At 42.4% G+C, this 14,342-nt stretch overlaps 1 protein-coding gene across 2 annotated transcripts in view; it reads left to right on the top strand.

Moving 5' to 3' along the window:
- LOC141781503 (carbonic anhydrase-related protein 10-like) overlaps window positions 1-14,342 on the top strand; it is a 106,934-nt gene extending 92,592 nt beyond the window's left edge. For both annotated transcript variants that reach the window (XM_074657326.1, XM_074657328.1), the window contains exon 9: window positions 11,766-14,342. In XM_074657326.1, the coding sequence (XP_074513427.1) occupies window positions 11,766-11,788 (23 nt within the window). In that variant the 3' untranslated portion in view covers window positions 11,789-14,342. The remainder of the gene's footprint in view (window positions 1-11,765) is intronic.

The raw sequence follows: 14,342 nt of genomic DNA, 5'->3' as shown, positions 1-14,342 counted from the left end.
CAAGACTGTCTTGTAAATTGGTGTTGTGACTGACGGGGCCAAAGAATTTGGTTGTGGGACTACTTTATTGCAGGGGTCAAAGGGTTGCGTGCTGGGGCCTCACATTTGGTCAAGGTAGGGGGTGTGCTGAGTAGGCCTGTAGAGGTGGAGGGGGAGAGGGGGGGGTATCAGGCAGGGGTGCTCTCTCTCTGTACAGCTGTACACTCTGGCTATTGAACTGTTGCTAGTGATGGTGCAAAAGAGGATGCAAGGGGCGAGAGTGGTAGAGCTAGGTTTCCGCTTATGCGGATGACATCTCAGTCTTAGTTAAAGATGGGCAGGATGTACAGGCTTTGGAGAGTAGCCTTCAGGTTTATGAGAGAGCTTCTTCAGCTAGAGTTAACTGGGGAAGAGTGAGGCTTCGTTATGTACAAAGGCAGAACATTACTATTGCCTGGGCAGCTGCAGTTGGGTAGAGAGGGGCTGAAGGTGTTAAGTGTGTGCCTGGGCTCGGAGGGCTGGGTTAAGAAGAAGAACATATCATATATCATATCGAGGGTGGGTGCTCATTGTAAATAACCTGGCAGCAGCATCCTTGTGGCATTGGCTGGCTGTAATGGTTCCTCCTCGGGGTCTTCTGCAAGAGGTCCAGAAGACGCTAGTGGACTTCTTCTGGTCGGGGCACCACTGGCTCAAGGCTGCTGTCCTGTATTTACCGGTACAGGAGGGAGGGCCAGGAGCCTGGTGGAGCTTGAAAGCAGAGCAGCTGCCTTTAGACTCCAGGCATAACAACGGTTGCTGTACAGGTCCGACGTGTGCTGGTGGGGAGTCGGCGCAGGCATTGCTGAGGAGGGCTGGCGTTTTAGGGCTGGACCAGCAGTATTTCCTGATAACCCATGAAGGTCTGAGCATTGCGGAGCTTCCTGCTTTCCATGGAGAGACGTTGAAGGCGTGGTCACTCTTTAACACTACACTGAGAGGGGTTATGGAGCCAGCAACATGGTTATGAGAAAACCACTCGATGCAGACGGGCACTGTCAGCAATCGCATAATGACAGGTGGTATCACTACACTAGGCCACCTGAGGCAGGTGGGGACAGGGGGATGGAAGACCCCGCAGGACCTGGCACAACAGACTGGGCTGAAATCACTGAGACTGCTGGAGAAACTGAAGGGAGAGGTGTTGGATCCACTGCCTGGGCCAACGCTGGACTTTTTCAATCAGCCACGGGGGGGAGGCGTCTTCCTGTTTCCTCTCCGTGGATGTGGTCACCCTGACAAGTGACTGGCAGGAAGAGCGTGGGCAGCTGCTGACCTTTGCCACTCTGAGCCTGGGTAGGTTTGGGGAGATGAAGGGGAAGGTGCTTTATGCTGCACTGGTGAAGATCAGGAAACTGAGGGCCCTGCAGGAGGTGAGGGAACATCAGTGGCGTTGGAGTTCTGGGTGGGCAGAGCATGGCAGGATTCAGGCGGAGGGTGCTTTATAAGCTTCCTCTCCAAAAGAGGTCAGGAGTGGAGGGTTATACATGGGGCCCTGGCAACAAACACTTTCCTGATAAAGGTTGACTCAAATGTGGGTGGGTGGGGGGGATGACCTTTTTGTAACATGCCTGAGACTGTCATGCATGTGTTTGTTCAATGTAACCGTGTTGCAGCTGTGCTTGATGTTTCGAATGTACTCTGTGGTAAGCGGGGGGAGGTTTTCTCTGTGGATCTGGGATCCATGTACTCATTCAGAAAGAGGGCAACATGTGTGCTGCTAAACTTCCTGTTTGGTCAAATGGCTGACCAGGAGGAACCAGGTGAAGGGGAGTGGGCCTGTCGACCCAGTGTTGATGTTCAGACCAGTGGGACAGAATATGCATACTGGTTAATGACATTGTGGGATTTCAGAAATGTGTGGGGTTTAGAAGGGGCAGTGTGTACTGTTGGGGAGGGGGGGGGGGGCTTGACTATATGTATGTAAACTGTTACAAGCTAATGGGTTTGCATTGTAGGAAACTGCTTGCTATGGTTTTGTGTATTGCAAATTGGGTATGGTTGGTATGTGGACTGGTTTGCTCTGTGATGGCAAACACAGTGATTTTGTGTTTTGCTGGTAATCTAGAGGGTTGGGTTGGTGGGAGATTTGGGTTTTTTAGAGTTTATTTATTAATTTAGCAGGGACTGAGCACATTAATCAACATTTGGAATAATGTGCCAGAGTTAGCTAAAAAGCTAATTTCTTTCTGTAGTCCCAGGGCAGGTTATTATAAATTAGAAATATTATCAATGCAATGCTTCATCGAGCACTACGGACTTTAAACTTTAGACTTTATTGTCCCACAGGGGGAAATTCTCTTCCACAGCACTGTATTTGTCAGACACCAACACACACAATAACACAGTAACAGTAATACAACAGCGACAACAACAGAAAATAATGGACAGCAGTACACACTCAGACCTATTCAACGACGCCTGTTGTTTAAGGTGGCTATGACTGCAGGTATAAAGCTTTTCCCAAAGCGAGCCCTATTGCACCTCAGTGTTCTGTACCGGTGCCCGGAGCGGGGCATTATGGTAAGGTGGTTTATTGAGTTGGTGTGTGATGTCCTGTGCTATTGAGATTACATTGCGTGCAATGGCTTTGTTGTTGAGTTCTGTGAGGTTGGGTTTGGAGAGACCAATTATACTGGCAGCAGTGGCGGTCATGCGTGTGAGTTTTGCCCGGTTAGTGATGGATAAAGTGTTAAAAAGCAGGTGAAACAGTAGAGTAGAATGTGCTGATAATGCTCTGGTACAGCAGTAGGAGGAGATGGGGGGGGGGCAACATAAAGTCCTTTAAGTTTGCGGATGACTTATAGTCTTTGATGGCTCCTTTTTTGAATGTCATTGGTGTGTTGGTTAAACCTGAGTTCATTGTCCAGGTTTGGTATCATTGATGGGGGTATACGCTATGGTTCTGAAGGAGAAGCTTTGGGCCAGCTCCTCGACTGAGTTTATAAAGAATTTGTTAAAAGTACTTGCTATCATGTCAGGATCATGGGTCACTTTAAGTTCAGGTTCCTTTGTTCTCTGATCATTATTTCTTTCAGTTAATTTATTAAGATTTTTCCAGATCAGTTTCCCCATTACCCATCAATTACTCCAATAAAACAATCAGCTTTAGCTTTCCTTATATTCCTCACTACCTTATTTCGAAGGGATGTAAAAATATCATTATTATGACCTGATTTAAGTGCTCTTTTCAGTGCAGAATCTCACTCTTTCATCATTCTTTCGTCATTGAGCCATAGTAAAGTGCTCTTTTCTCTAGGTTTGTATTGCACCTTTGTGGTAAAGGATGATATTACTTTGTTCATGGTTGTCAAAAAAAGTATTGCAGCTGTTCTCAGCGTCTCAACTGGACAGATGATTAGACCAATCAATTTGTTTTAGAGCAGTTTCAAAATGATTGGAATCCTCTGGAAGTAGTGTTTAGTTCTGATAGTGTTTCAAACCGTTTTCTAGTGAGTTTTCATACCAGTAATGTGATATTATGGTCAGATTAACCAGTTTAGCAGGTTATGAGATTTTGTAATTCTCTCAGGTTGGTTTGTGAACATCAGGTCAGTTTGCATCTGGGAGGAATTGGTTACTCTTGTTGGACCTCGCACCAGTTGAGTAAGATTGAACTGGTCTGTTATCTCCTGTTTTTTATCTGATTTTTATCTAAATTTATGTTAAAATCACCTGTAAGTATTAGTTTTTGCCATTGCATTCTTTAAGAATGCTGTGTAGATGTTCATAAAACAGACCGTTACATGATGGTGGTCGATGTAAACAAACAACAATGAAAGATATTTCTGGAGACAGTCAGACATTCAACCAAATGTATTCCAGATCTGTTTCATGTGACCTTTCAATGAGACTGCATTTGATTGTCTCTCTCACATAGATTAACAATCCTCCTCCTCTACCCTTGTTTCTGTCCCTCCTAAACACATTGTACGCAGAGACATTGAAAGCAGCCGTAGGAGAACGTTTGTTTAGCCATGTTTCCAAGATGCCGAGTGTAGTGATGATGATGATGATGATGACCGAAAGACAAAGAATACTGAAACATGCAAATGGTAATGAAATTATTCCTTAACTCTTGAGACTTCTTCCAGAAACTGTATGTGACCTCAGGGGGGCACAGAGTGGTGAGACAGTTCATTTATGACCAGCCTGGTTAAGCTCACAGAGGAGAAACACAACAAAACTTAGTACCCATTCTGACCATTACAGTCTGTTTATTGAAGTACGGGTTAAAGACCCTGACATCTGTTTTTCTTCCCCAAGACTCAGAGAAGAGGTGAAGACCAACCAGTAAGACTCTACAAACTGATGATTAGAATCAGAACGAAACTAATTCTGTCATTAAAATGTAATTAATATGCTATGTTTAACTAACCTTTAACGTGGATTGTAGCACATTTGGTTTTGAATGATTAATGTTGTAAATAAATAAATGAATGAATAAATAAATAAATACATTAATAAATAAATAAATAAAATAAGTAATAATAATAAATAAAATGATAAATACCAGTAATGGTGGGCCAAACGGTTGGGATGAGAGTACTCAAATATTAACAGTTAATGCATACTGTATAGGGATGCACTGATGCCACTTTTTTTCAGATCGAGTACAAGTACAAGTACTTACATTTGGGTACTCGCCGATACCGAGTACCGATACGAGTACTTCTCTGTGCCAAAAGACCCTCGTTAACAGCCAGCTGGAGGGTGTGAGCGACACACGGCAGGCTGGGGAGTCCCGCATACGAGGCGGTGCGCCGCCACCGGCTGTAGGTCGGCTTGGAAAGGCTCGGGACGAAGGTGGCTGGCGGCCGCAGCTTTACAGCGCTCCCCGCCCGAACCTCAAAGGACTTGCTGTGCCCTCTCTCCCCACCGGGGAGGGACGGGGCCCCCTGCTCCCGGTGCGACTGCCGACCGGGGCGGACTGTCCTCAGTGCTCCCCGACCACGTCGTGCCCCCAGGACGAGGTTCAGCCCACGTAAAAGGCGCCAGGGGTCTGCGTCGGAATGGCAACCCACCCGACCCGTCTTGAAACACGGACCAAGGAGGCTAACGTACGCGCGAGTCAGAGAATGCAAGCAAAACCCCGTGGCGCAATGAAAGTGAGGGCCGGTGTGCCATGGCTCAGGTGGGATCCCGAACCAGCGGGGTCGGGCGCATCACCGGTCCGTCTCGCCTGCAACGTCGGGGAGGTGGAGTGTGAGGACCCGAAAGATGGTGACGAGAGGTTAACGTCACGCTGCCGTAAAGTGGTATCGGTGTCGTTGTATCGGAGCCGTTTTGCGAGTATGAGTACATGAGCACAGTATCGGACCCGATACCCGATACTGGTATCGGTATCGGTGCATCCCTAATACTGTATCTTAAATAGGCATCATAAAAGAAACAGCAGCTGTCTCTAATATCTAATGAGATCATTTGTTAAGTAACATGACAGAGGATGGAATAAAAGATCTCTTAAAGATGTTTCTCTTAGCTGTGGGTACCCTGTACCGTCGTCCCGAGGGGAGTTTTTCATATTCATTAAACGGAGGGTGCAAAGGATCCTGAACTATTAATGTTGCTTTCCTCCTGGTCTGTGTATTGTAGAGCTCCACCAGCTGTCTCCGGGGGTTCCCTACAATCTTGCTGGCAGTGTTAACTATTTCTGCTTCTAGCCCCCAGATTTCCATACCAGCATGTGATGTTGTAGGAAACAATACTTTCCACTAGGCTGATGTAAACCATCCTCAGAACTTCTTTGCTCACATCAAAGCTATTTCATTTTCTTAAAAGAAACAATCTTTGAGTGTTCATTAAAATTTAAGTTGGTATCTAAAATCATTCCTAAATCTTTAAAACTACCTACCCTCTCTACAGCTTGGCCCTCAATTGTGATTGGCTGACACATTGGTTGCCCCGCCCCTACTGGTGACAACGAGTTCCTTAGTCTTGTTAGCGTTTATGAGCAAGGCAATCTCTTGACACCATTTTACAATAGATTGTTGATATGGTTAATGTAGGAACATTAAACTTTAAACATTAAACCCACCATGGCCATGTCATCTGCATACTTAAAGGTCCCATATTGTAAAAATTTACATTTTCATGGCTTTTATATTATAAAGCAGGTTTAAGTTCTATATAAATACTGTGAAAGTATTGAAACGCTCAATCCACAGAGAAATACACACAGCCCGTATTCAGAAACTGAGCTTTTGAAACAAGCTGTCAGGATTTCTGTCCATTTGTGATGTCACAAATCTACAATATTTAGACCATGTCACAGTTTTAAACGTAAACATTCTAAATGGGTCCCAGTTTATTTCCTGTTGCAGTGTATGTGAATGACATCAGCTGACAGGAAGTAAACATGGACCCAAGTTGATGCCTAGCAACGCAATTTTGTTGCAATTCCATTGAAATGTACTAAAACGGAGTGTTTCAGACAGAGGGTAACAGCTATATTCAAGACAGCTAGACAAGCAGACATTATGAGGAAAATAATGTGTTTTTTAAACATTAAAGCATGTAAACATGTTCTAGTAGAAACCCAAAATACAAGTATGAACCTGAAAATGAGCATTATATGGGACCTTTAAAAGTCAAAGTTGCTGTCATAGATCTGCATTTCATTTATATACATAGAGAAAAGTACAGGAGATAAAACGCAACCTTGGGGCACCCCCATATTCAAAATGATTTCATCAGACACGGAGCCTCGTACAGAGACTCATTGGGGGGCGGTCAAATAAGAAGTCTTTGATCCACAATGCGAAGTGTCCGTTAATATCAAGTTTAAAAAGTCGATTTAATAAAATGTCAGTCCTGATGGTGTTAAAAGCCGAACTGAAGTCAATAAAATAAAATTCTGGCATAAGCCTCAGGATGCTGAATGCGTTTGGTGACCATGTGCAATAATGTTAATGTAGCATCCTCAGTGCCTCTCTATGCTTTATAGGCAAATTGTAGGTTGTCTATCTAACCATCGGGAGATGTTAGACGCCCCCAGTATAACCCTTTCCACGCACTTACATAACATGCTGATGAGAGCGATGGTCTGTAGTCATTAAGTGAGGAGGGGCGACTGCTTTCAGGCACTGGAATGATTGTGGATCTTTTCCATGAGAGTGGTACAACATGTTTATCAAGCAGACACTGGAATAATCTTGTAAACACATTTTTAAGTTGATAAATGCACCCAGCAATTGCTCTTCCTCTGAGACAATCTGGGCCTGGAGCTTTATGTGGCCGTATTTTAGACTGCAAGACTGCCAGCTATCTCCGCTTTAGTAAGTATGATAGGATCCCAGACTGGGCTACATACATTGTCAAGTACGTATGTCCCCATGTCCCCATACTTAAAGGTCCCATATCGTGCTCATTTTCAGGTTCATACTTGTATTTTGTGTTTCTACTAGAACATGTTTACATGCTGTAATGTTAAAAAAAAACTTTATTTTCCTCATACTGTCTATCTGAATATACCTGTATTTACCCTCAGTCTGAAACGCTCCGTTTTAGTGCATTTCAACGGAATTGCAATGGAATTGCATTGCTAGGAAACAGCTTGGGTCCATGTTTACTTCCTGTAAACTGATGTTATTTACATACACTGCAACAGGAAATAAACTGGGACACATTTAGAATGTTTATGTTTAAAACCGTGTAATGGTCTAAATATTGTATATATGTGACATCACAAATGGACAGAAATCCTAACAGCTTGTTTCAAACGCACAATTTCTGAATACAGGCTGTGTGTATTTCTCCGTATATTGAGCGTTTTGATAGTTTAACAGTATTTATAAAGCACTTAAACCTGCTTTATAATATAAAAGACCTGAAAATCTCACTTTTTACAATATGGGACCTTTAAGTTTCTCACCTTTTTCACAATGTAGGTAGTGGGTGTGAACCCCAATTTTAACTATTGTATATTTTGTTAAATAGTGCAAGGTACTGTACAATCTGAACCTGCAAACTAACTTGCAAAAACTGTTCAGCTTTTAAATGCAGTGAAAGAAAAAGTAGTCAGTCTACAAAATTTGCCTCTGAACTGATGTCGAAGCATAAAGAAGCATGAAATTGAAACACTCAAAGTAAAAATAACTTAAGTTACACTTAAAGGTACAATTGATAACGTTGATAACATTCAGCCACTAGATGTCTCCCTCTCCCTCCCCCCGTTCCATTGCATTCCCTTCACAACAAGTGGTTGCCATTTTGTTGCACAACCTGCATATCTTATGGTCGAGTGGAGTGACTCAGACAGACAGTCATGCCAACTGATGAATCTTTCATGGTAGAGTAATGAACATGAACATGTAGCTGTACATTAGCTATATATTTAGGTCACCAATAACGACTCTACAACCTCTACAACACTCTGCTCGCTGTAACCTGCTCCAATCAATCAGTGGACTTTATTAATACCATAGGAGTCTGCAGTATATTAACGTCACATTCCATATTTTGTAAGGAATAAAGTCTGTCGAATGGTGAACACATATAGTATGTGTCTGGACAGACTGGGATAAATCAGGCTTTAGTAATTGGCTTATTTCAAAGGGATCTTCAGCTGCCTTCATCTTTTCTGGGAGGATAATAATATTAGGCAACTTGACTTTCTCAGTGATGTTAGCTACTGATTCATTAGCAAAAAAGCTCAGTATACAGACATAGACAACATATTCTAAAAACAATAGCTGGGGTAATCCCAGTTCGCAGTTTGCTTATAACTGTGCATGGACTCGCATAGAGTTGCAAATCTTTTCTCAGACACAGATGTATCATTACAAAGACTGTGCAACACTCACCCCTCATACTGTCTGCCTCAGGTTAATTGAGGCCGTCTTTGTTGTGAACACTTCAAACACTGAAATAGCTTATTTATTAGCCCCCGGGCTGTCTTTGCATTCAGTTGCTAACCCTCACCTGCAGGCAAAGCAGTCAAGCACTGCTGCATTGCTTCTCCGTGGAAGCGATGATGGCAGATGATCAAACAGCTGAAATAACATTGAAATAAAAATGATGACTGATGTGCAGCCAAAGTTTTGGAAGCACCCAGAGGAATGAAGTGCCTCACGTGTTGCGACCAGTCAGACTCTCAGTCAGAGAGAAGGAGAGGAGATACAGGAGAGCGGTGGTGGTGAGAGGATCCCTGGTGGCAAATAAAGACTTCTTTTCAATCTCTCTCCTTCGCAGGCTTATTCACTCTGAATTTCTCCTCTTCTCTCTCTCTCTCAGTTCATTCTTCTCTTACTCATACTTTCAACTATGTACTTCCGGTCCCTCGAGTTTGCTCCGGTTTTTCTCTGTTAGTTACATTGTTAGTGGCACTGTTATAGCTTTTGGCCCTGACACGCCAAGTTGCCCTCAACGATCGACTTTGATTGATTAACACATTTTGTGTCTTCTGTTAAAAGTTGCATTTAATCACTACAGCTGATCAGCTGTTCATCTACATACAAGTATGTTCTGTACCTGTGTGACAATACCTGCTCAAAAGTCTTTATTTATACTCCTGAAGCCAGTGCAAAATGAAAAACTAACTAACCCTGACCCTAACCCTTAAAGCTGAAGTAGGTGAGACTGGAGCAAATATGATTAAAAAAAAATATTTTTATAAAACGTCGCTAAACGGTTACGTTAATGCCTATTTCTCTCCTCAGATGTTTTCAGAATCATCTTGTAGTGCACGGTTTAGCTGTAAAATTAGAAAGTTTGTAACCCAGCAGCCGTGTTGAGATCTCTTTGGGAATGCCCAAGCCCCCAGGAAGTGCACCGGGCATCAATCCCAAATTTCGTAGTGGAAATTTGACGGAACTTCCGTGTCCGTCACGTGATGCCAATGGGCCCAAAAATACTTTTTCTCATAGACTTACATTGGGAAAGAGACGTCTGTAACTCAGCCGCTAATTTTTTTTGAGGTGAATCAACTTCCCAGTACGAACACTCTAATAGTCCTTATTTAAAAAAAAAAAAAAAAAAGTTTTTAAAGTTGTAAAATGAACTAATAGCCAAATCCAGAGTTATTTCCCTTCCTCCATTCATGTGAGTGAACCTCCAACGCTGTATCCAGCTCTCTTTATACATCCATGGTAATACCAAGCACTGTTCACATGACCGGAGCACAGCCAATAGGAACGCTCTCTCTCTCTGAAATGACCTGTGATTGGTCAAAGTCTCCCGTCACTGGCTAGATGTTCTATAGCCTGAAAACAGAGCCATGAGGAGGAGCAGAAGTCTAGTTTTCTATCAGAACACTTGAATTACAATATGCTGAAAGATTATTATGGAATTTTTGCCCAATGATGCCAAAACACTGTTGCCTACTGAAGCTTTAAATGGTTTAGTCAGATGCTTTACTTTACTACAACAGATATTTCCTGTGTGGCAGCCTGAAAATACCCCTCACCACTGGATTTGGGTGACATACAGCTACTGTACCATCCAGAGGTCCAAAATGCAGTTGTAGTTCAGCTGATGCCAATTAGATAATTAGAAAATGTCTATAATTTTGTCAACCTGATTTTCCATATTGTAATTTTGGTCTATCTGTTGCATGTATGTCCGTCCTGGAAGAGGATCCCTCCTCTTTTGCTCTTCCTGAGTTCTTCCTCTAAACCAGGGGTCAGCTACCTTTACTATCAAAAGAGCCATTTTAGGCAAAAATGTTTTAAAAAAAAATCTGTCTGGAGCCGCAAAACATTTGATCATTGTGATGAAGGTAACACAGTTTATAGTCTCAGTATATAGTATATAAGTCTAATGCAGTGAGGGCCAAAGTGAAAATGTACTACGGAGTGTTAGGGCCAAATTGAGGGAAAAAACATCTGAGATTTCCAGAATGAAGTCATAATATTACGAGAATAAAGTCATAATTTACGGGGGGGGGGAAATCGTAATATTACGAGAATAAAGTCATAACTTTAAGAGAAAAAAAAAGTCATAACTTTAAGAGAAAAAAAAAGTCGTAATATTACGAGAATAAAGTCATAACTTAACGGAAAAAAGTCGTAATATTACGAGAATAAAGTCCTAAGTTTACGTGTAAAAAAGAAAATAACGCATAAAATTACTGCTTCATAATAATATGACTTTATTGTCGTAATATTATGACTTTTTTCTCGTAAAGTTATGACTTTATTCTCAAAATCTCAGATTTATTTTTTTCCCTCAATGTTGTCCTAATACTCCGTCGTACTATAGACCTACATCAATGATAAATAAAAATGAAAATGTAAACAAAAAACAGTTATTCATTTCCATTTTAAAAAATCTACAGGGAGCCACTGGAGAGGGGCTGAAGAGCCGCAGGTTGCTGACCCCTGATCTAAACTAAGGTTCTAAGTATCGAGGGTGTCCTATTCTGTACAGATTCTACAGACAAATTGAGGCAAATTTGTCATTTGTGGGAATATAGTGGCTGCATACAGCACACTCAAAAATGTATTTACTCACTGACTGGTTGGACATAATTGTATCACTTTTCCACTGTGAGTGCACGACAAACTTGCTTCAAGTTAGTAAATAGTTTGGAATTGGGACAGAGTTTTATTACTTTTTTTTCCGTCAATACCTTTGTCTCTCATTATCCTTTCCTCACGCAAACACTGTTTCTCGCTTTGTCTTTCTCTTCACAGCTTCTGAAACCCGAGGCACCCCTTTGTTCTGTTTTATTCCACACTGCTTATCCCATCAGTACTAATTATCTCCTTTCCTCCCTCTCTCCTCTCCTCTTCTCTTCTCTTTCTCAGTGAATCAGTGGCTCCTGAAGTAGAAGATAAAAACCACGTCAAGCTGCAAGCACCGCGTGAGGATATAGGCAGAAATCATTCAAGTCTATTTCACACTGCCAAACCGAGCTGGGGCCTGCTGTCTGACCCCGAAGTGAACTAAAGGCAGCCTAACTAAACTGATCTCAGCTAAGCTCAACTGAACTGAACTTGTCTGCTGGCCTCCCCACCCATCTACAATGTAAACACGACCGGTGGGCCGGCACAGCGAGGCTGAAGACCACCCTTTGAGTTTTGAAATAGACCATAAGTAACCGGATGTCTACTCTCTACTGTGTTTTTCATTTGTTGTGTTAACTCACAGAGACTGGATATATTGGATATGTACAGACTCTCAATCATTTTCTTTGGCTGGTTTTCAGAGGGATAGATGTGTAATCTAAAAAGACTACAGTATGCTCTGTTAGTCTGCTCGTCCTTATTCAAATCCTGCCTATGAGGCAATTATGAAAATGATCATCCATCGACTGGAGGACTTATTACATTTCCATTGATGGTCTGAACCCCCGGCAACAAGGAAACACTGAGCTGTGGTATGATGAGAGATATGAAATCTGCTGCTTCTGAAATCTAATAGCTTACTATTTGATTTGAGAAACAGCAGCTTTTGTATCTCTCATCATACAGACGTTATACAGATGTTCAAAGAGAATGTGTCAGGTTATATAGCTGAAGGGAGAGACTGCAACCCTGACATGTTATAGACCCGAAAACATGTATATCACTGGAGATTGGAAAGGGATAGGTCACTCATTTTGCATGAGTTTTTTTTTACTTTATTATTATTATTATTATTATTTTTTACAATAGTTGTCTTTAAGGTATTTAATTAAAATGTGGTGACTGACAGAATTCCGATGGCATCAGGTCCCTACTTTGCACAGCAACATAAAAGGTATAGACCTCCCCCTCTGCAACTACAACAGCTAAAATAATCAATCAGAATTGTTCACACTACAGGCCTCATTCTATAAGGATGATTAATGCCGGGATCAGACTACACGATATCAGCCCCGATTATAGCCCGACACGACCGTCGTAGGGGATCGGGAACGATAAATGTGTGCGAAAATCGATCCTCTTATCTCGTGTATGTGTCATAGTACACGACAACCGACGCCACGTCTGGCACGCCCCACGACACCCCGAGGAAAAGTGTAGCCTGTCGGAATTTTTTCGTCTCGACACGCCAAGTGTGACATCTCCAACGACGTGTTCCTTTGCGTTGACCAATCAGGTGCTCTCTCCGGCACGCAGTCGCAGTCAGGTCACTTGGTAATAAACAAGCATGGCGATAAAAGGAGGAGGGATGGAGAGTTTGCTGCTGTCAGGTGGGACAACCAAACTGCCGAAAAATTCATTAGCGCATTATTGTGGAATACGACGTGCCATGATTGGTCGTGGTCATACGTGTAGTCGTGGCAGTCACCCAACCAAGACACTGCAAGAGTTTATGCCACTGCGATCGTTAGATCTGACATGGTGACCATCGTCAAACACAAAAATATCGTGTAGTCTGATCCCGGCATAAATTGACTGTTCATTAAACTCCTCACCTAAGCAACAATTGTCCAATCATAGCTTAACAACCATAACTAGACACAACAGGCCTATCAAGCTTTGAACTCGTCCATGTGTTGAAGTAGTGTACGTGGATCTGTTGCCAGAGATACTCGGGAGGGTGGTGTCAAAACCAGAAATACAAGAGCACAGCAGATAAATGTAAGGATGGATTACAGAGCGCCTGTCTGCTGCAGCGTTAGCATGCCCGGCTAACTAGTTTAACTTTCTAAGTATACAGAAGTAAGCTAGTGTCATTTCCAAAGGCAAGGGGCATGTATAATTAGCTAATTACATTGCTCTATGCGGTTACAGATTATGTTAGGATGAGAACATCTGCTCTGTATGTGCCGTGTGAGGAACAGAAAGCTTGATAGGCATAGCAACAGTAACTGAAGGGGGATGTCAATTAGTCATGAAAGGTGATGCAAGGTGAAATTGATGCTCACGTTAGCCGGAAGCAGCTAAGCGCTACAGTGTAATTTAAATGTCTAATTTCAAATACTATTTCAGGCACTTGGTCATGTTGATGATTCAAACTACTGTTGTTGAAAGGAAATCACATCATTTTAGTCAGTCACCTTCAAATTGGGCTCAAATCCATCATGCAATTAAAAGATACAAAAATGGGTGAAATATTAAAGGTGCCTTCTTGTATGCAAACAAAGATTATGTTAACATTGTGTGTTTCTCACCAACTGTGGGTACAAATTCGCAAAAGGATTGCGTGGCTTTTGCGAACAAAAAGAAACTGACTGTGTGTTTCTCAAAGCATTATTTGGGGCAGAATTGTCCCCTTTCTATGCAAATGAGCCTCATTGCCAAAAACAGTCCAATTCACAGAGATCAGCGCTAATAAGCTGCACGCAGTTACAGTGAAATTATTAGCGTCTTCAGAGAGTTGGTGGGAACTGAAGCACATTTAGTAGGGCTGTCACGCCTGCAGACTTTCCAGTGATCATGGCAACATTGATTATT

This window comes from Sebastes fasciatus, chromosome 13, assembly GCF_043250625.1.
Source record: "Sebastes fasciatus isolate fSebFas1 chromosome 13, fSebFas1.pri, whole genome shotgun sequence".
NCBI classification, from domain to species: domain Eukaryota; kingdom Metazoa; phylum Chordata; class Actinopteri; order Perciformes; family Sebastidae; genus Sebastes; species Sebastes fasciatus.
The sequence above is the reverse complement of the archived record's forward strand: the minus strand, read 5'-3'. Positions and strand labels throughout refer to the sequence as shown.